This window comes from Netta rufina, assembly GCF_964035555.1.
Source record: "Netta rufina genome assembly, chromosome: 1".
Taxonomy (NCBI): domain Eukaryota; kingdom Metazoa; phylum Chordata; class Aves; order Anseriformes; family Anatidae; genus Netta; species Netta rufina.
The window spans coordinates 161,950,403-161,972,867 of NC_140123.1; the positions used below are offsets into that span (position 1 = coordinate 161,950,403).

At 37.8% G+C, this 22,465-nt stretch overlaps 1 protein-coding gene across 2 annotated transcripts in view; it reads left to right on the forward strand.

The window, feature by feature from the left end:
* Positions 1 to 14,339: 14,339 nt before the first annotated feature.
* NR1H4 (nuclear receptor subfamily 1 group H member 4) overlaps positions 14,340 to 22,465 on the forward strand; it is a gene marked incomplete at both ends in the record, with an annotated part of 31,875 nt that continues 23,749 nt past the window's right edge. For both annotated transcript variants that reach the window (XM_084285858.1, XM_084285859.1), the window contains one exon: positions 14,340 to 14,424. In XM_084285858.1, coding sequence (XP_084141984.1) covers positions 14,340 to 14,424 — 85 coding nt within the window. The remainder of the gene's footprint in view (positions 14,425 to 22,465) is intronic.

The window sequence follows — 22,465 nt, forward strand, 5'->3', positions numbered from 1 at the left end:
ATTTTCTTTTATTTTGTGATACTATATTTTCTTCACTAAGCTGGATTTCTGTAGCTAGTGACTTATTGAAAGGGGCCTTAATTAGTTTGGTTATTCCAAAACACATAATTTATTACAGCATCACAGAACTATAGAGGTTGGGGACCTCCAGAGCTCATCTAGTCCAAACCTCCTGCTAAAGAAAGGTGAGTCAAAACAAGTTGCCCAGGACTGTGTCCAGTAGGGTTCTGAGTATCTCCAAAAGTGGAGACACCACAGCCTCTCTGGGCAACCTGTTCCAGTGTTTAACCACTCTCACAATGAAATATATATATTTTTTCTTATGTTTAAACATTTTTTCCTGTATTTCAATTAATGCCTGATTCCTCTTGTCCTGGCTGGGACAGAGTTAATTTTTCCTTGATCCTTGGCTGGAATGGAGTTAAATTTCTTCCTGGTAGCTGGTACGGTGCTGTGTTTTGAATTTAGGATTAAAATAACATTGATAACACACTGCTGTTTTAGTTGTTGCAGAGTGGTGCTTACACTAAATCAAGAACTTTTGAGCTTCTCCTGCTGCCCTGCTACGCTAGGTTTGGTATAGCAGGTTGGACACTGGTTGGCTTGTGGGGAGCAATTGTGCGGTCCATCACTTTTTTTATTTTTTCCTCTACATTTTTGTATTAAACTGGCATTATCTCCACCCATAGGTTTTTGCAATTTTATTTTATTTTTTTTTCAATTCTCTCTCATCCCACTGGGTTGGGGAAGCATTGAGTAAATAGCTGTGGGATACTTAGCTGCCTGCTGCATTACACCACAACATCTTGTCACTGAATGTTACTGAGAAGGGTCTGTCTCCATCTTCTTTACTTCCCACCTTCAGGTATTCATACACACTGATGAGGTCCCACTTGAGCCTTCTCTTGTCCAGTCTGAGCAGACACAGCTCTCTCAGCCTTTTATTGTATATCAAATGTCTCAACACCTTAAACATCTTCAGCAAGTCTGTGTCCTATTTGCACTGGGGAGCCTAGAACTAGACCCAGCACTTCCAATGGGTCTGACTGGGGCTAAAGGGAAGTTTCACCACCTTTGACCTGCTGGCCTTTTCTGCCATGAGGGCATATTGCTGGCTCTTCTTCAATTTGTTGTCCGCCAGGACACCCAGGACCTTCTCTGCTAAGCTGTTTCCCAGCTGGCTAGTCCCCAGTATTTACTGATGCACAGGGTTATTCCTTCCCAAATGCAGAACTTGGATTTCCTTATGTTGAACCTCATGAAATTCCTTTCAGGCCATTTCTCTAACCTGCCAAAGCCCCTCTAAATGGCAATACACTCAGCCAGTGTATCAACACCTCCTCTCAATTTTGTATCTTCTGCAAAGCTGTTGAGGGTGCACTCTGTCCCATCATCCAAGCCATTAAGAAAGATGTTATGGCCCCAACACTGACCTTTGGGATACATCACTAATGACTGCCTCCAGCTGGACTTCATGCTGCTGATCACAACACCTTGAGACCAACAGTTTCTCCAGCTTCCTATCTACCTCACTGTGAGCTCATACAGTTTGTATCTCGCTTCATCATATTGTCAATTAAGATTCTATGGGAGGCAGTGCTGAAAGCCCTGCTAAAGTAAAGTTTAAAGCTCTTCCCTTGTTCACCAAGAGAGACTTATCATTGTACAAGCTTGATAGTCTTTCAACACTGTCTCCCATAGCATCCTACTCCATTCTAAGGCAGACCTCCAAGCATTCCTCCTGCTCTTGCATACAGGGCAATTCCACTTTCCTACTGCCTTGCTCTGCCCTTCTTAAAGAACCTGTATTCATCCAAGGCAGCACTCCAGTACTGTGAACTATCCCACCACATCTCTAATATCCCAATGAAATCAGAGCCCAGCAGTTGCACACAGATCTGTAATTACTCTCGGTTTTCTCCTAGGTTGCATTAGGGAACAGCTAATTTTTCAGCAAGAACTGAGTGAGTATTCACCTTATAAGGAAAAAAACAAACAAACAAAACAAACAAATAAACAAACAAACAAACAAAAAACACCACCTGAGGCACTATAAATTTTTAATTCACTTCTAAAAATCCAGACTAGGAAGTAGATTGTTAAAATACTGTTACACTGTGATACTAAGTGGAGGGATGAAGGGTGGGTACAGGAAAATAGTGCTTTTTCACACCTCAGTTATTGCCTTGAAGTAATCCAAGGTCAGGTGTAAAGGCAGTCAAGGTCTCATTTCATTTCAGCACTTGCTGGCTGACACTCCTATTACAGAAATCATTGTGTCTCTGCCCACTTTTGCTGGCAAGCTCAGAAAAGAATACAGTTATTTGGGCCATTACAGATCAAGCTTTTACACTTGAAGAAATAAGGGAGAGCATTCTTTACAGAACAAAGATATATAACATTCAAGAAGCTTAAATTATCTAGTTACATACAGTTAAATTCCTGGAATATATTGACAATATTCCAAATAAGACTTTATCAGCTTCTTTGCAATACAGTCCGTTTTACTGGCATGCTGTTCAAAGGTTTCTGTTGCAACTCACATTTAGGAGAGTTACGTAAAACGATGTAGGAATGAGTGACAAAGGTTTTATTTATTTCATTTTATTATCTGTTGACTTTTAAAGACCTAAGTATCAAGACAGGTTAAGCAATGAGTTAATGATTAAACTGATAAAATCAGTATCAACTATGATAGTTTCAAAAACTCTTTAGAAAGTATAAAGTATATAAAATATACTCTGAGTCGCAAGTTGAAATGATTTGCAGCTTCAGTGATGGTTTGTCTTTTTTTTGTGCTACCACTTTATTACAGTCTCCAATATTTATTCATTATCATATTTCTTGAGCAAATTATTTTTGTATAAAATTTAATGTCAGAGGAGAGGCACATGTTTGGTATATCTCATTTTTAATTCAACTTTACAGTACAACATGGTTATGCTTTGCTATATTTTCCTAAAAGCTTTAAGAATTGATGATTTTTCAAGCAAACATCTGAATATAGAGGGTATTGTGCTACAGCAGTGACACCAATGTCTGGCATAGTTCAAGGTGCTCATTATCTACTTGCATAGCAGTTCTCTCAGTGGGACAAAAGCAGTTCCTTAACATTTTCTAATTTTGAGTTATCTTTCTTGGACTAAGTTGAAAACAGTAAGAGCTAGATATGCCCTTCTTTGGCCCGCCCTGGAATGAGTTGGATGTGCAGCAAACACAATGCTGTTTCAGGGTTTACGTATACTTCCAAGTTGATGTCACATACTCAGGAGAAAAATACTTTCTATTCTTAAAAAATGATGTTGCTACAATGATTTTTTCCCCATCTATCAATCTTCTATTTGGCAGGATGTGTATTTATTGGCTACACATTAATGAAACATCCAATCTGAAATAGTCATCTGCTAGTATCTGTGTAACTTCCATGTATAAATGAAGGAATCCCTTTTGTTATGTTTACATGAACAAGCGTTACATGTGGGAAATCATAATTTTAATAGCTTTAGAACAGCATCTTTAGAATAGCATTAGTTGTATCTAATAATCATACTGTTGTTATAGTTATTGGTGCCTTTGATGCTTTCATCAGCTTCTACTTCTGTTTTTTATCGTTAGCAGATACTACAGGGAAAAGTACTGGGGAAAAAAAAAAAAAAGCATAATATTTGCCCCTCAGGTGTCAGTGACATTAATTTCTTTGTTAATCACAGGTGCAGATTCTGTTTCCTTTGAGTAGAAATAGCAACACCTGCACATATGCACACACATATGCTTCAGCCAAAAAACTTTCATACATAAATTATCTGCAGCTAAGACTCAGTTGTAGTCTACATGATAACCAGAACAGCAGCTCCCTAGTTCTTGATCATTTGCTCTGTCTTATTTTAACTTTTCACTCAAATTTAATTCATGACTTTGAGTTTGTCTGTTTCTATAAATAGGTGTGTAGGACTGAGATAAATTATGTGAAAAGGTGGGAAAAATCAGCTCAAAGCATGGCATTGTTCTTTTCTCTGTACAGTTTCCTCACAAATATGGAGCCAAACCAGATCAGAAAGTGAGACTTAATTTTCCATGCTACATGGAGGCTCTTTCATGTGACCTGGAGAATTTTTCATTGAGCAGTTCTGTACATCAAAGTGGCTGGTAAGAGGGTTCCTGATTACTGCTGGAGCCCACTTCTCCACTAGGTCTTACTAGACAAAAGAGTTAACACCAATACCAGCTCCTTGGTCCAGCCTTTGTTCAAAAGAACTTCCTAGCTGCTATTTCTGTAAAAGGAACACCTCTCCTTCCCCCTGTTCCATTGTGGTAATTGGTTTATTTGTTCAAGAAATACAAGTATGTCTAAAATAAGATGTCGGAACATTGTGACTAATCCCAAAGGCTCTTGAGGACTTATTCTACCATGGATTAGCTGCTGAGGCTGAGAGCAGCCTCCCCTATTAGCAGGGTTCATCCTCCTGGCAGTTCACTCCATTGCTCAGGGGAAACACCAGTTCTGGGGAAAGACTTGTCAGTGAAGAGAGGGAGATCACATTCGCTCTGTAGCTTGAGGCAATTTTGTGGAAACCTGGAGGGAAAGGATAGGAACTTCTAATTTGGTTCCAAATTTGTGAGGAGCCCATGCAGAGAGAGGAACAGTGTCATGCTTTGAACTGATTTTTTTACTTTTTCACATAAATTATCTGTCCTACACAACTATTTATAGAAATAGGCAAACCCCAAAAGTAAAAAATTTTTAAGACTCTCTTCCTTGTCAAGGTTTGGCAGGAGGCATCATCAAAGACAGAGAACTATACAATTTTCTCATGCATATAATCTACTCTAGATAACATGTTTTTGTTATACTATTTCTGTTGTTGGGTGAGATGGGAACATGAAATATATCTGCCAAGTAAAATTTGAAATAAATGAGGGATCTGCCAATGCAAATGTTCATGTTTTGGGATATAACCCAATTTTGGACAAAAGGGGTATTCAGATTAGGTTTTGATAAATAAAGCTTTTCTTTATAGTGAGCCCATGTTAATACTGCTATGAGATAAGTAATATCTGCATTTCCTGGTTTGCGTTTTTTAAATCTAATAAAATTACTATTGCATTTAATTTCTTTCTTCCATAAAGGGAAGTAACATATTTTTTTCAGAATGGCAAGATGTAAATTGAAGATAAGAAAAGAAAGGAAAATAAACCAAATCCCTAATTCTCCCAAGATCTACTGTTTAACATTCCCTTCTTCAACTTTCACACTTTTATTCGTCCTTCAGATTTCCTTCTCTCCTCAGTAACGAGCTGTTTTTGAAGTGGTTGCCAAAAGGATGGTATCAGTGACCTGGACCCTAGTGCATGGAATAAGGATCCTCTGTCCAGCTGTGTTCACCCTTACTGTCCTCCATTTCACCAGTGTTTCTTAGTCCCCAGTACACAGGCATTGCCTACTCACTTGCTCTTTACTGCACCCCACATAACCATGCACAGCCAATGTTACTCCAGATTAATGAGCACTTCACATGTGTCACAGCAGGGGACTATTGCTGTACCTCATGCTTTGTTTGTACCTCTGTGGGCCCCTGTGGCTAAGGATACCATTGTTCTGGGAAAGCCATGGACTCTTTGCTGGAAAGTATCCATGAGCTGTGCAGTTTCAGTCAGTCATCTCACCAAAATTCCCTGCATTGGGATGGGAAGGGCTCTACAAACATGGATGCCTCTGTTGGAATAAAGATGGGGATAATCAAAAGATAAAGGTTATATACTTTCTCATTTCTCCAAGTTTGACAAATTTCATTTATGTCCAGGATCCAAAATTATCTAATTTTCAGTCCCTTTTGTTTTTCCTTAGGTGAGTGGAGTCACAAGTATTCTTCAGCTGAACTTGTGACATGGACTTTTCATCTAAGTCTTTCCAGCACAAGTTGGAGATTAGGGGTCTAGTCCTGTTCCAGGTATCTGAAACTGTGTTCACCAGTTGTCCTACTTCTGACAGGAATAAAGAAACGAGCTGCTTTTAAAATCAGAGAAGGCTTTGAGAGCAACTGTACATCAGGAACCAAAGCACATTAATAGGTCTTGATGGCCCTGACTGTCCTCTGCTGGGGCCTCCCCTACACAGAGCCAATTGGGTCAGGGTACTATTTAAGCTCAAGCCAGGGCCTTCACTCCTGGCCTGAGCAAAGCATGAGGTGTGCTTGGTGTCTTCTCCTGTGCTGGCTTACTGTAGGTGGTTGACTGTGGGTATGAGCTGTAGCCTGCTTCATCTCTAGTCCTGGGAGGACAATGGGCTGATGCTGCAGGTAATGTATCTCCTCTAGTCCTGTACCTGGCCTTGACTGATCTCTGGGTGGGCTATGGGGCCTGATTTGCCATCCTGCTTTTTCTGGGCCTGTTGCTATCAGAACCTGAGTCCTGCTCAGCCACTGTGGGACTATCTTTTGTTCTTGACTGCTTCTCCTCATGAAGCAGCCCTGCGCCTCCCTGACCCACAAATGTCTTCCTTGCAGAAGGAAGAATGCAGTTTCTTCCAAACTGAATCCTGCATGACTTCTCACAGCCAAATCTGGTGTTTGCCTTCCCTCTGGATGTGTAGGCAGATATAATGAGCTTTTTATCAACTACCAAATGTATGATAGCCCCCTGTGCCCTGGGTGGTCGTTGAGTTATTGGGTTAGGATGGGGCAGTTCTCCTGAGCTCTGGTCCCCCATCTGGGGTGCAGCAATGCAATGAAAACAGTTGTTTGTGTGCCATGCTTCAGAGTATGGTAGTTCCTTTTCTAGAACATAAAGTACAGAACAGAGGAATAGACAACTTAAAAGGCCAATAGTGACTCTGACTTGCTAAATTGCATTAGTGGATGCGGACGCTCCTCCTACACCTCCAAAGGTCTATCACTTACACAGTTTATTCATGGTATGCAGACTGTACTTCCTCCCCTACCCTAAAAGAAATGGCTTCTTGTTAGCCATTGAACTACTGTTAAACATCTTTCTTTTCCCTTGATGCAAAACACATTATTAAAAACAAGTTGAAGTTTAAATGTTTGTAGAAGGAATTTCCTTCATATGCTTCAGACAACAATTTAAAGGCCCATTTAAAAATATCCCAGTATCTATTTATTAATGATACTTCACTCATCACCTTTGACATTTAGTTTAAAAGAACTGCTTTTTAATGAAAGGGCAGTACATTCATTTACAGGAATAGATCACCATTTCATATTTTTCTTTCTCACTCCAAATATTTATATAAATGAAGGCTAACCCTTATTGAACTTAATCACTGTCTTACTGTATAACATCAAAATATCAAGAGAGAAAAGCTTTACTTTGAAGCCTCTAGCAGGACTTCTTATCAGCTAATACTGTATGAACAAATTTAACTGAGTTTCCTCTAGTAACTTAGCTGTGATTCCTCTAGTAACTTTTAAACTTGTAACCCCTAGCAGGAAGTAGAAAAATATACGCATGTAATATCAGTGCCTTAATTAAAATTTAAAATAAATGATAGAGAATCTGATGTTACGGAATAACTAGAACCAATTTTTAGCAAAATATATTCTGAATTTCAGTTGCAGTCAGCTACAGGAAGGTAGACCATATTCCACATACTGAAGAGCATTATCTGACTCTGTTGCTGATTCCATGCATATTCAGCTCTTCCCTTGCACTGTCAGCTGTAAGATGGTATCTTGTTAGTAACATATATCCTTGTCAGAGCATGCTAGCTAACTATTAACTGCCTGCCATCAGAGAGGAATTCCCCCCTTAGGACTGATTGTTCCATGGTCATCTTACAGTTTCATGACTCTCTACTTTAAATATGTGAGTGATAGAGACAAAATACCACATTACATAAGTGCAAAACATAAGATTGTTGAACAAATTAATCCCTATTCAGATACAACATAATCAGAGAGCATCTTATAACTAAAAGGCTCAGGTCAGTGAAAGGCTTATTCAATAATCAAAGCTAATCTTAAAAGTGGAGTTAATTCTCGACTTTTGAAATACAGGAAGGGGAAAAATGATGAACAATTGCTAGGGCTAATTCACTGAAACTTTGCTTCCCATTTCTTTCCTATTTTTTTTAGCCAGTACAGAAGCACCCTTATCTATTAAGATTACTTAATTATCTTTGTATGATAAAATTTATTGTAAGCTTCTGATAATTTTGGCTATCCTTCAAGAAATGAAATCCTTCCTTTTCATTACATTGAGGAACAGTGATATTTCTGAGAGTGCCTAAGAGTAAGGAATGGCCAGCCCAAGTAGACAGACACCAAAAGTGACTTAAATGACTTGCGTTCTCTGTGCAGCAACAGTAAAAACAGAATGCTGAAGGGATGCAAGGAAAGGTGTGGGTGACTCTGTTGTACGGTGGCCAGGCCACTGTTTATAATGAAGTCAGAAACTTTCCCAGCTAAAGGTGATGGCCTGTTCAGGGGCACAGCATGGCCTGAGTGGGCCATTTAGAAAAGATATTCTATATATAGGAAGCTAGATTTGGATACTTTTCCTCCCATCCTCCCATTTCTCTCTCTTAATGCTATTTAGGTAGTCTCATTACACTACAGAAGACATTTGTTTTGCTCTAACTGATTTTTATTAAATTTTCATTTGCACATCAGGCACAATAAAATATGAACACCTGGCTTGAACTAGTAATGCCACATGTCATTGCTACACACAATATCTCTTTTGATCGTGTGGATTCTTTCTTTGCTTTTTCCAATAATGTGTTGAAAGTATTGATTAATGGACAAAGCATCACTTTGCCACTTGCCTTTTTATTATTGTAGGGGAAAGGATAAACATTTTAATGCAACAAATTAATTGGTGAATGGAGATATTAAATTTTGATTCTTTTTATTTCTTTTTATTTTTTTTAATTTTTTTTGGCATGTGTTGTGTTGGCATGGTCGAGTTGTGGAGACCACCTGCCTCCTGTGGGCCAGACCATTTTGGAAAAATTCTTTTCTTAACAAGCACGGTCAATTTTGCTAAACATGAATTTGTAAAACAGAAATCTCATCATTTAGAGTGGTGACGACTTTCAGAGAGTCAGCAATGAGGACTGAGATAACTTCAGTCTTAAATGTCCTTAGTAGTGCCTGATAGAATGAATTGCAGGCAAAAGCCCCTGCAAACAGTGGTGTCCAGTCTTATGGCTTTGATCTCTTCAGAAACCTGACAGACGCATGTGTGTTTGGCTACCAGGTGATTCTGCAAGGGAAAGAATATGAGGAAGACATAATTACATTTTAAAGAGAAAGATAGTTCCAGTTTCCATGAGGCAAGATTGAGGATGAATACACCTTTTCTAATTTATTTTTTTTTCTTTTTCCTCTTAAATGGAAGGGAATGTTACTGTTGATAACTTCAGGGCCAGTAACTCTCACCTTTCTCCCAGAAAGGAATGTGTTTGTTGCCCAATGCCTCTCTCCTGGAGTAGGAGGCACAGCTTTTGTGTATGCACTCTTGATCAGGCAATGCAAATATGAAGAGGAGAAGGAGGGAGAACATATACTGTGGGGCAGACCTGAACTCATTAACCATGAGTGATGCTGCCAGCTGTCCTTCTGGCTGAAGTTTGTCTCAATTCCATTGCCAAATCAACTGCTTCCCAGAGGATATGTTGTCAATACAGAACAGAGAATTATTACTCTTGCTGTGTAGGTGTGATGTTGTAACAGAACGGCCTGTATTCATTCTTTATTTTATTCCTCTACTGGGTAAGTGAGGACATTTTTGTTCAAGGCTACATTTGTGTCAGTAGCAAGAGATCAGCATTTTCAGGTGCAGTGCAACCATGATTAGATTCACCTTCTACAGGTACTAATTTCTTCCCTTTTTGCACAAATGGTGCATGAGTCTGCTAGGCTTAAAGTAAAGGGTCTCAGTTTCATTCCTAAAGCTTTATGGGATGAGTCCAAATCAAAATGTTGTGGTTTGTTAGAGAGTGTGGCAGATCTGGGAACTGAACTTTAGTGTCCCCAAATCCCGGAAATGCTGTAAATGATTCTGCTTCTTCAGTACTTGGTGTAACACTCTGAAATGCTCAATTGCCCTCATAAGCGCAAAATATAACAGAAATACTTAGAAGTCAAGTATATGTTTTGGAATGCCTTCTGGATTCCTTGGCTGGAAAAGAAAAAGATGCTGAGAGTGTTATAAAAATGTATGCGTGCAAGAAAAGTGTTACAATCAACAACACAGTGCTATTACCACACCTTTTGAGCCAACCACCCCCCTGCACCGAGCCAGAGTATTAATGAGAATTTCAAATCTCTGTCTTGATGGATAAGCTGGGATTCACAACATTTTAATACAGCCTGCGTTTAGGAAGTTTCGCAAAGAAAGAATTGTTAATGAGTAATCCTTGTCCATTAGGGCACTGAGCCAATGAGCCCAAGCTTTGATTCATTGTGTTATCACTACAGGCTTCTGCTAAACCTAAAAACAAAACAAAACATAAATGTTCCTGTGTGAGAATCACTAGGATACTGAACTGAGTGCAGAACTGTTTTACATCCTGCCATCCACAATCTTGCAGAAAAGGACAGTAAGTAATTCCTTAAATCAATATATTTTGCTGTGAAGTTGCGTAGTATGAAAAATTTTCTCCTCCGAATTACTTAGAGTATGTTAATGGATTCTTGGCCAAAAAGGAATGAATTTTAAAACTAATAATTTATGGAAGAATAATATAAGGAGAAGTGATTTAATCTATAAAACTGGTGCAACAGCAGAAACGCTGCTTGGGAAAAATATTAAGGTTATCGAAAAAAATGACAGTGTTGGAATTTGTCATTAGAAAGCTGTGTTCAGTGTCTGTGTGTCAGTAAAAAGGAAAGCTTAACTTTGACACTAAGTTTTTCCTTCAGTAATGCAATCTAGTTAGTTATGTGCCTTAGCTTTATGATTGTACTGGTTTGCTTTTTTTTTTTTTCATTTTTAGAAAAGAAAAAAAAAAATAAAAGTGGTTAATGGGAAAATGGGATGATCTAGGGGGGGATAGTTATACTCATTTTATGTAATTTTTTTAACTGTCTCGTGTACAGATTCCAGGTGCATCTTCCGAAGTCCAGGACTTTAGCACTTATTTCACAAAACTAGTACAAGCAAAAGGGGGTTTCACATTTCAAGTGGCTACTGTTTTTTACTCTTGCTGTTTTTTTAAGAAAATGATAGTTTATTTTGAATGCTCCCGCTAGCCATTTATCTTCAGAATAGTACAAGAGTGACATTGATTTGACTTAAATTTATTTTTACTTTTATTGCTCATGTTACAGATAGCATAGACTTGTACCAGATGGAGGTCCCACTAGGCTAGAAGGGAATTCAAATACAGGTTAAGATAGAAAGTTTGCAGTCTTATGAGGTGAGCCAGGAAAAAGGTGCTAAAGTAGGGAAGGTGCAGAGAAATGGTATTTAGTTCATCCCAGGGACAGTCAAAAGCTACCCCACTCTTTGAAGTTACATGCCTAGGTTCAGAAATGGCATCAACTCTTCTGGCAGAGTTTTCAGTTCTCCTTGTGCCTGATGTGAAGATTCACATTTTCCCTCAACACAAGCCGTATGAATATCCCACACTTCATCTGTGTCCTTTATTGCTTTGTTCCTTTGATTTTAAATATCATATTTAAACAAAACAAACACACGGTAAATTTCAACCAACCACAGTAACAGTCCTGCCCTTGATTCTCAAACTTGCTGGTATTTTTGCTTGTATTCTCTATCAGTTGCTGCATAGCTGCCAGTGGTGCCATGCATGCCAAAGCACTCTGGCAGCAAAAGGCTAGAAACGAGGAGTGCAAATCTTTGTAACACTTTCATGTCTTTGATACAGTTTACAACAAACAAGAAGACAAATAAAAAAGCCTTTCATGTATGTGAGGCACCACATTAAATATTCTACAAAAAGGCTATGAGGCCAGATCAAAAGCTTGTGAACTAGATGGGAATATTCCCATTAATATTAACACTGTGTGGATCAGGGCACAGATTAATGTTGTTACAGAAATCTCTCTTTGAGAATTGACAGCCAGATGTGTAAAGAATAGGGCAAAATTACAGGGCAGAAGGAAGGACATGTACCTCACTATTTGTAATTTTTTTGCCGGTGCTTTGATACATCTGTCTTTACTGAGTACTTGAAATATTCAATCATTTTTTTCTGAAGGTAGAATTCAGTTTGATTTTTATGGAGCTTTTCTGATGATCACACTGTTTAATATGTCCTTAAATAATGCTCAAAATTCCCTGAGCTCTACGTTTCGTAAGAACGTACACAAATTCACAATCCCAACATCACCATTGCAGACATAGCAATATTAGCTCCTCTTATAAAATCTGATAAAGAAACACGAGAAGTAACAGCAGTGATAGAACTTCATCTTCAAGTGTGGCTGCAGGGAGAGAAAATCCTGCAAGGAACTGGCAGAGTTGCACTCCTCTGGGCTGTAAGAAATCTATTAATGGGCTCGCACTTGAAGACAGGGTGGGGATGGCCTCTCTCATATCTTCATCATGAAAATCCAGAGAAAACTTCAGAAGCCCTCTGAAGACGCCTGATTTTGATTTTCCTCTTTATAATTTCCCATTATAAGAGTCCTGACTGTGCTGCTGTCTTGTCCATTGTAGGACCCTTAGAATGGAACTGTAAGAGAACCCCCATCCCCTTTTCTTGAGGTGTTTTGGCAGTGGACACCTTCCCCAGCAAATGTGATGGAGCTGGTGACATGGCTGGAAGTAGATGTGGGCCTGCTGGGGTGGCTGGGCTGGTTGTTAAACCCCATCCCAAGATATGTGGAGTTTTTTGCTGATGCAAAACTGTTTCTGTGCTAGATTTGAGACTGTGTGTTTACATGTTATTTGCTGCAGGACCCGTATCTGGTCTGTGACAGAAGCAGCTTTTGACATTTCTGAGTAAACTGTTTAAATTATCTGTGGGCAGATATTTAAGATGCATCTGTCTAATTAGAGGGCCTTTGTTTATGTTAAGAAAGAACTTAATGAATCTTTGTGGACAAATCTGAATATAATTACACAGTGTGCTTGCTGGTCTTGCAAACTACTTCCCAGACTCCTCAGCTCTGGGGCCTCCTGCTGCATTCACATTTTTGTCAGATGACTTCACTTTTGCTAGAGAAACACGCTGAGCCCTCACTGGGAAGCAGACCAGACTCTATCTCTCAAACGACTGCTGTGAGTGGAAACATAGTCATAGTCCATTTCAATCCCATGGGAATGAAAACAAAGAAAGAATTACTTTATGAAAAAAAAAAAAGTTTTTTATCGACTTTATTCAGAATTTTCTTGGTGCCTGTGTGAGCCCCGGAGACACCTCCTTGCTGGAGCTCTGTTCTTCTGCTTCCCCAAATGTAACCTTGAGCTGTCCCAGCTCACTCACATGAGCACAACCTCTTTTTCCTCCACCCAAACTGGCCAGACTTGGGTATGGGAGCCTCTTGGCCTGCCTTTGTCCTGAATGCAGTGCTGACCTTGCAATTGCCCCCACTTCAGTAGAAGGCAATGGCAGGGTTCAACCCCTAGTGTTTGGAGTGGGAGGGAGACAACCCCATTGTTTTTTCTGTGTTCAGTGCCAATGTCAACCTTGGGAGATAGCAGCTGCTCTTACCCAGTAGGAAAGTATGCCAGTGAACAGGCACAAACATCTCCCAGCTTCCTAATGTGAGAGAGTTGTATGGCTGCTTGAGACCACAGAGGGAGGAGGTGGGCAAGCCTGGTTATTAGAGCAAGGCTTTGCCTTCTGGTTTCCGCCACGGTTTCTCTTCTTCAGCCATTAACTACCCAAGGCAAGATAAAGAGCCAGTCACTGGAAATTAAACTCGAGTTTCCTAACTTGGAGTCTTCTGATCTAACCATAAGCTTGCACTTTTTCAGTAAGTGAAACCAAAGAAATGATGAAAGAGTGATGAAAAAATAATGCAAACAATTAGTATTTCCTGGGAAAGGGGCTGGGCAGCATGTCCTCAGCAGGTCAGCACAGTGTTTCAGTCTGTGAATATTTGAGTAAGGTTAAGCATAAACTGCCATTGGTTTTAATTGAACAGCAGGAGGATGGCAAATAAGATACACCACAGCAAGGAAAAAACAAACAAACTATATGCAGCATTTTATTTGAAGACTTAATTAAATATTGTAACTTCAAGCCAAGTTTTGTTACAGTAAATATTGAAACAATCTCCTCAATCCTGCCTTACAACAGGTACACAAAAATGAATTATGTTGTTTTAAATATCCTTTTCGTTTTATATCTTCCAGGATCTCCTTTTGATTTTTTTTCTTAATTACATTCCTCCTGAACTGAAGAATAAATGGGATCTGAAATGAATTTAATAGGACATCCCCAGCTAGCTACTGCAGATGGATTTTCTCTTGTTGAAGGTCCTCATTTATTTGGTAAGTTACCAAATTAAGGATAGTTTGCTCTTTCAGCTTTACTTGAAAACTTAGAAGAAAATGCATTGAAATCATGTCAAAGTCAATGATGTGTAGTTAAGACATGCCAACCTTCTTGAATCATCAGTTCCTATGGAAAGAAAGATAAATCTGTGGTATTATATAATATAGTCTTTCACACTATTGCTCTCATCAATGCTGATAGTAGGTTATTTTTATAACACTTCTAATACCTAAAGGACAGAAAAAAAAGACACAATGTATAGGCTGGATGTTATCTTCACATGAGTCATTTAAACCAAGCTAAGCAAATGTATTTTCAGTTAATTACTAATCAAAATATACTGCAATATATCTGCAGTGCTATACTATGCATATTTATGAAACTATTTTCACCTAAATTAAAACTGTGGGATTACTATTAAAAACTTACACTATTAATGTCAACACACAAGAAAATGTGTAATGTGGGTGGCAAAATCTCTCCTTTTCTCAGTTCTGCTAATTTTTTTAAAGGCTAAACATGGGCTTGTTAATGAAGGAAGAATTCTTGGTCAATATTTTGTGACCAAGGGGAAGCTGTTTTCTGCTCAGAGGAAAAATTAAAAAAAAGATAGAATAACACATTTTTTTAGCCTTTCTTTTGGCAGCATAGGAAGACCTTTGTTAAGTGACATGATATATTGAGAGCCTCACACATAATAGAGACCCTCACAGAAAGTGCTGTAGGCACTTCAGAAATTTCCACTCCAAATAAGACCAGAATTCTGTCTTTTTGAATGATGGAAAAAAAACTGCAAACATTTAAATTTCATCTATCTGAAACAAGAATAGCATCTTGTGTTCTGAGAGACTCTGAAATGTGGAGCCACTCCTGCTGCAGAGCGCCTAGAATTTGGGAGCGTTTCTCTGAAGAGGACCACCTCCATGCAACTAACCTAAAGTACTATTATTAAAGATAACCAAAAACATCGTGTTACTGTATGCTATTGCATTTTTTTTCTCTATTTTTTTTGTCTGTGTGAGAAATACTTTTTAGCAGAGGAAATGTTTTGCCAATAGTTATAAAAACAAACAAAACACAAAACAAAACACAAACAACTACATATAAATAGCTGAAACATTGCTGCCTGTTAACTCCAGTGCCATAATACCCAAAGAAGAAGATAATATTTAAGGTGCCAAATTTTATATTCAATCATCCCTTTAAAAGTCCTGATGAATTGAGCTAATTCAGACCTTTATCTATGTTTTTCCTATGCTAGCAAATTATTTTGAAAGAGAATTGGAGAGTTTCAAAACACAAGGGAATATGTTAATGCAAAAGACTTTTCCTCCACATTGATGTCTCATTCAGAAACTTTCAGGTCTTCAGAAGAGGGATTGTCTCCCCCATTATAGATAGCCAGAGCTTACCACAATGGAGATTAAATTCAAACTGACATTTCTGTAACAGAAATAAATAATGTATTAATAGGTTGAATTAGGGGTTCTGTTAGGAAGGAGACTTAGCCTTCTTGCTGTTTCACTTAAGCTGACTTCCAGCTGGTTTTTATGGTCACTTCGTCCTGTTTTGTGGGTTGTCACTCAACTAAGTCTCAAAACTGAATTGTTTATAAATTTGATGTCTTTTGCTTTTAGAGATGGAAAAATATATAAATAAATGTAACTGAGTCCATAGAACAAGTCACTCATTGTGAAGTGATTCATAATTTCATCTTATCAAGATTCTTCTAGGAATTGGCATTGCATATCAATTTAATATTTGTAAACTACTTTTTTTTTGACATTGACATTCAGTTTTTTCAGGTAGAGACTTGTACACCCAAGGAAACAGGAAATAATTTTTCTCTTAAATGACCCTTAGATTATGTATTTCTCACAGAAATTCTCACACATTATAACTTTGATGTAATACAAATTAGAAACTGCTGACTTACAAACATCAGCCTTTATTAAAAGTGTCCTTTTCAGAGATATATACTCACTTTCTAGGAAAAAAAACATAAAAAAATAAAAATCCCAGAGGAAAGAAATTGGAGAGGAGTGTGGGCCTCCATGGGACCTGTACTGTTAAGGTGCTTCTTTTCCTCAGTCAAATCCTGTTCTAATTTCACAGGCCCCTTTGAATCAAGTAGGGCCAGCTTAGTGAAGACTGGTCCAATTTGCTAACCTGCATTTTTGAACCACTGTAATTTAGGACCATAATCCTGGTCTCATTTAAAATCTTTAGGAGCTTTGTAGCTCACTTTAGAGCCATTAGTTTGTTCTGTGAATGCTTCCACAATGATATCCATGGACTGAATTGAGCTCCTCTGCTTTGCTTTAAATTGACTGGAGGTAAGCTCTGCCCCAGATGATGCTGGAGGACATTAACAGAGCACTGTGCTGACACTAACAAGTCTGGCACCAAGGTTTAAAAATTCAGCTGGGGTGGCACTGTCCTAGAAAGACTGTTGCAAAATGATATTTGATTACATCTTCCAATTACCTCAGAAAGTTTTCTATTTTAGGGCCAATACATATGTTAAATACCCGTATATCCAATATCTTTTCTCTTTCAGTGGTTATCACTTGCCATTTTTACAAGGGACTGAGGTAACTTTCAGACAACAAAAACACCTCCTTCATATTTTAAATGTGGGGTTTAAACTTACATATTTGTGTGGCATTTGAAATATATACATTACACTCTAACCATAGGAGGCAGGCCTTTAATGTAATAGCCCCATTCTATTTTCTGTTAAAGCACCTTATATAGGAGTTATTAATATGCAAGATATCAAGTGTGAGATTTCAATTATGACAGAAGGATTTTTTGAAAAGAAGCTGGAGAAATAAGTCAATACTATTATATGTTTAATTTGAATAGAGATATATTTTAAGTATTTTTGGTGGTCTGACAGTGGTTTCTTACAATGTAATGTCAAAACAATGTGACAAGAAATGCTATCCTCACTGTACATGTCCCTATCTGAGAAAAGTATTTTGCAGTGAAAAAGCACTCTTAAAATCTGTATTGATGTGAACAATGGGGAATAAAAACAAACAAACAAACAAACAAAAAATAAATGTAACAAAGGGGAAAAGAAAGCAACACGTCTAAACTTGTCTTAAATATTTTACAGTGTAAGAACAAGAATTGCCACTGAAAATTGTAGGCATAGAACTGTACCTAAGATGAAATAAAGAGACTCACTCCTTTCAGATAAATTTATATTTGTTCTGGTTATGCCTTTAAAAAAATAATATATATATATATATATTTTTTTTTCAATAGTAGCAGGAACAAGTGTCCAAACTGATTAAACACCTTCCAAATCATAAGATATGTTAAATAACTACTTGTCTTCAACACCACCTGGCAGGTGATGAAACATCTGTCTTCATCCTTGCACAGAAGATAATTAGGCCTGTAACAAACCCCCAAATCAAAAAGAAACAAAGCAAGACAAATTAAAATAGAAAATCATGTATATATATTAATTATTGTGAAGAGAGCCAAAGCAAAGAGTGTGGGATCTGAGGGAAAAAAAAATCGAGAAAGAAAATGCAAATGAACAGGTCTCAGAGAATGAAGGTTGCACCATAGAGAAAGGCAAAACCAAAATGCATGTGTGATGCTTCCTTTTGTGTATATGTGTGAGTTCTATGGATCTTAGCCTGGAAAGCAAGACATTTTGTGAAATTATACAGTAATTTTGCACTCTGGGGCTTAATTCTCTGGCTATTTACTTCCAGATGTGGTCCTCAGATGTACTTCTGGCCACAAATCTGATGTTAGGTCTCAGGGAGCATATTCACAGTTCTAAATAAAAGATGCTGAAGAACAAAAGGGGCACCGCTCCTCTGACTGTCCATCTTGACACTACTCAATTCTTAGCTTGCTCTAGGACTCTGTTTTGGATTGCTGTAGCAGGTGTCTTTAAGACATGGCCTAACTCCAGGAACTGTACCCAAAAAGGCAGCTTGGACAAGACTGCAGTAGGTTTGTCTGCCTTTGCCCTACATTGTCCTCTAACACTGTCTCGGTGGATTCAGATCTTAGCTGCCATCAAACCATGCAATACACTCTCACAGCTTCATGCCACTGTGGTGGCATCCAACAGAATCTTCACATTATTATAGATGCTTTGAGCTGAAATGACACATAATAAACACAAGTATCTGAGAGCCACAGTGGTCTATGAATAAGAACAGTATGACCCAGAAGAGTAAGGTCAGCAGCAATGCCTTCAAAGTGCAGATGTGTCCTGTCCACTCTATAGAGAGATAGATTTACCCCTAAGTGACATAGAGGAGAACTGATCCTTGGCACATGACCTTGAGTCAGGGAGGTCTCCCTGACACTCTTCTATGTCATCTTATAGATGTGTCCAGGAAGTCCTAAGCACTCTGTCCTGTTTTGGAGAATACAAGTATTTGTGTGCTTAAAAGGCATCTGTTAATCCAGTCAGCTAAAACATGCTTTTTATGACATTGAAGTGGTTAATCTATTGCACAGAACTGCCTGATGTTGTTATACCTGTTATATATTGAGGAATATTTTAAGTAAACTCTAATAGTTACCCAAAAAAAAAAAAAAAAAGTCTCAGCTATGTGGAAGCACCCTCTTGAATAGAAACCAAAATTTATGCAGGTAAATTCACAGTGGGAGCAGGTGTTGCTATTGTTTTAGGCATTTACAAACAAGTTTCTCTGTAATGAAGTTAATCAGTAAACTATATAACCTCTGGCCTGTGTCACTCCTTTGCTAGTCTTAAAGAAAGTTCTCACTGTAAAGAAGTCAGGAAGATATAGGCAAAGCAGAACAAAGAAGTTTTGTTTCTAAGTAGTCTTTAGGGAAAAGGAGGGAAAAAGAGAAAGAGAGAAAGGTCTGGGTACCTTAAAAACAACATTTTTCTTCAAGAAATGGTCTGACTGAAGACTACCTAAGGTAGGATAATTCTGTGATCTCATTTACGTGTGTGTGTTGTCTGATCTTATGTTCTTCATTGAAACTGTAGGTTCTTATAAAGTTGTGTTGCTAAAATCCAAGTGGTCTTTCAAGATCTGAAAATAACTTTTTGGAATTAAATCAGGATTTCATTAATGGTTGTGCTATGGTTTCCAAATAAATTATGAATCTTGTGCCTATTTCCTGAAGTTCCTTCATGAATATCCCACAGAGTGCCAGAGGCTCATATTTCAAACCTGCTCAGAATTCTTTTCCTTTATTAGCTTTATTTTAATGGAACAATAACTTTTACATTAAAATGTGATATCATTGTACTTTCTGTAATATTCTGAATAAAACTGTATTATTCTTGAATCTGCACATAGCCTCAGTATAACTGAAAACACTTTCCTTAGGTTCTACATGGAAAATTTATCTTCATTTCTACAAGCACTTAAGCCTACATCAAATATTTTTAAAGTTGCATGTAAAACAATCTGTGCAAAATTTAAAGAAACAAAAGCAAAACTCTGATGTGTTTCAGTTTCAAATGGAAAGTAGATGAAAAGTAGGAAAATATTTGTAAAATTGTGACCAAATCCGTGTGTTTCACTTTGATATTAGTGAATGTTTCAGACTTCTGTAAAATGTTTTAATTGAAAAACATTCTTTTGTAAAATATAACCTAAAAGATCAACTATAAGTAATATACATTCGTGTATGTTTAAATAGTCTAAAATTTTAGGACGTAGGCTTCCAAAAGGAAAAACAGATAGATGTTTCAAAATAGCTAAGACTATGTAAATATAAAATAATACCATATTCCAGTGAGTCCATTTCTGACTTCACTTTCACGCCTTTTTACTACTGCACCTCCAGTGATTTCAGTGGGCTGTCTCATGCTTTACAGTGGCATGAGACCAGCCCATCTCAGACTACTTCTGATGTCTTGATAAAATCATATGTACATTCTAGTTACCAAGATAAGATTAATATTCTTTTGTGATAAGAAACTATTTGTTCTAGACTTACATATACTTTGCAAAGCATAATTCAAAAAATTGATGTGGACTTAAAATGTCACACAAGATAGTGAAGTGCGCTGTATGCTTCTGAAAGCAGAATCCCTCCAGCGTTTGTTAGAAGCCCTGTGCACACAGCTGACTGGGGAACACTGCTCAGACCACATGCTTTGGATTGGGTCATAGAAATTCTTTGCTCTAGTAATTTCAAAGCAGTTAGTTCCTATTTCAACCTCACCATTTGTTTCATCGTTTAAGAAAATATCTCAGAATAAAAGGACATTTCATCCAAAAAACGAGACAGTTTCACATTTAAAGTGTCTTTATGGAACACCGCTACATTTCAAAATATTTGTAGGAAAGATTTAAATCGCTAATGCTTTGAAGCAGACTATTTCTTGTAATGTTTAATTCTAGCCTTACTGATAATTTTGTGGGAAAATCATCACTTGACAGTTGTTGTTGACCTGCTCTGGGTAACAGGCATCTCGCTTAACCAAGTCAGGTAATTTCTAAGGTTGAAATAAAAGTATCCACCAAGCTCTTCAAAGAAGACTAATCAGGTCAACTTAAAACAAAATAAAACAAACAAAAAAAAACAGCCTTAAGCTGTCGTGGGAAAACCTATATAGTTGCAACATAAACATCCTTAAAAATCACACTGGTCTCCATGAAAGTACAACCTATACACTTTCCAAAGTTTTAGCTGTAACTTGTATTCTCTCAGTCTCTCTCTCCTATTCTGCCTTTTCCCTTCCTTTGTTCTGAGCATGGGGAGAATTCAGCTGAATCTTTTTCTCTCTGTCTCTCTTTTGTATTTTACTTTATAGATTGACTCAGATTTTTATCGTACCCCAGAAGCAGAATAAAATTAATGATTATGGAGATTTTTGTAAACATCTGTAATGCAATCGGTCTGCACTAGTTTAAATAAATGCCCAATATTGTCTCAGTATATGCTGCAGTTCTTTAGCAATCCTGACTTGCTAATAAGTCCTGAGATACTTTTCTGCTGTGGAAGGAATGTTGCCTTTTCTTGTTCTTTCAAAGGCCCAAGTAGTTCAAGAGACTGATATAGAGCTTTTGTGAATTTTCCAGTGGATGGCATAGAGATAAAAATCAACAGTTTCTTTGTTTTCATTTTGGAATATTCCCACTTTCCGTTAAGAAACTCAATTAACTAAGTAATTACAAACTAGCAAATGACAGCTTAGGTTTCCATGGTGAACAGATTCCTTTCCAAAGCGGCTGAATGATTTGTGTAATGATTGAACATCGTGCAATTAAAATAACACTGTTTTTTTGTACCTAAAGTACTTTGAATGGTCTCAAAGAACAGCAGTACCAACAAACTGGAAATACAATTAAAGAAAGATCACATTTTAAAATCAAAGAAAGACTACCATTAAACCCATAGTTTGCAAGGCCTTTCTTTGCATTAGAATTTCATACTGAACAACAAAGGTCAGCATCAAATCATTGCTGCCTTCTCCCTTCACATGTTTTGTCACCACTGCAGCTGACAGTTATCAGTGACAGTTTGGGGAGTGCCTTCTGCTATACACTAGTGTAGTAACTGGGGCCCTGGCATCTTCTGGAGCAACTAAATGCAACTATAACTAAACTAATTGTTAATAATAAATGGCACCATTACTTTTATTTAGGTTTCTGTCCCATTTGTCCAGACTTGAATCTTGCTGCTTATTCTTGAACGAGGACCTCCACATTTGCTATCAGCAAAAATGTGCTGTGGGCAATACAGTGCTCAGGCAAACCCAAACCGCCTGTATCACTTCTGCAGCACAGTCAAGTAGGAAGGACAGAAAGTTGCAGGGCAAGAGCACAGGACCTTGAAAGTGAAAAAGTAGTTGAAAAGCAAAGGTTAGTTTCTGTCACTAACTGAAGTGAGACAAAGGAGAGGGAAGAATCTCCTCCTATAGATTTTTATTCTTGGCTGACATGTTCCTCCTTAACTGTTAACATTTCTTCATTGTTTCTGATTCCTCAGAAGTGAAGGAGCCTTTCCAGGAAACCAATTTTATGTCAGCAAAAACATTTTTGAGTGCTTTAGAAGCACTGCTAA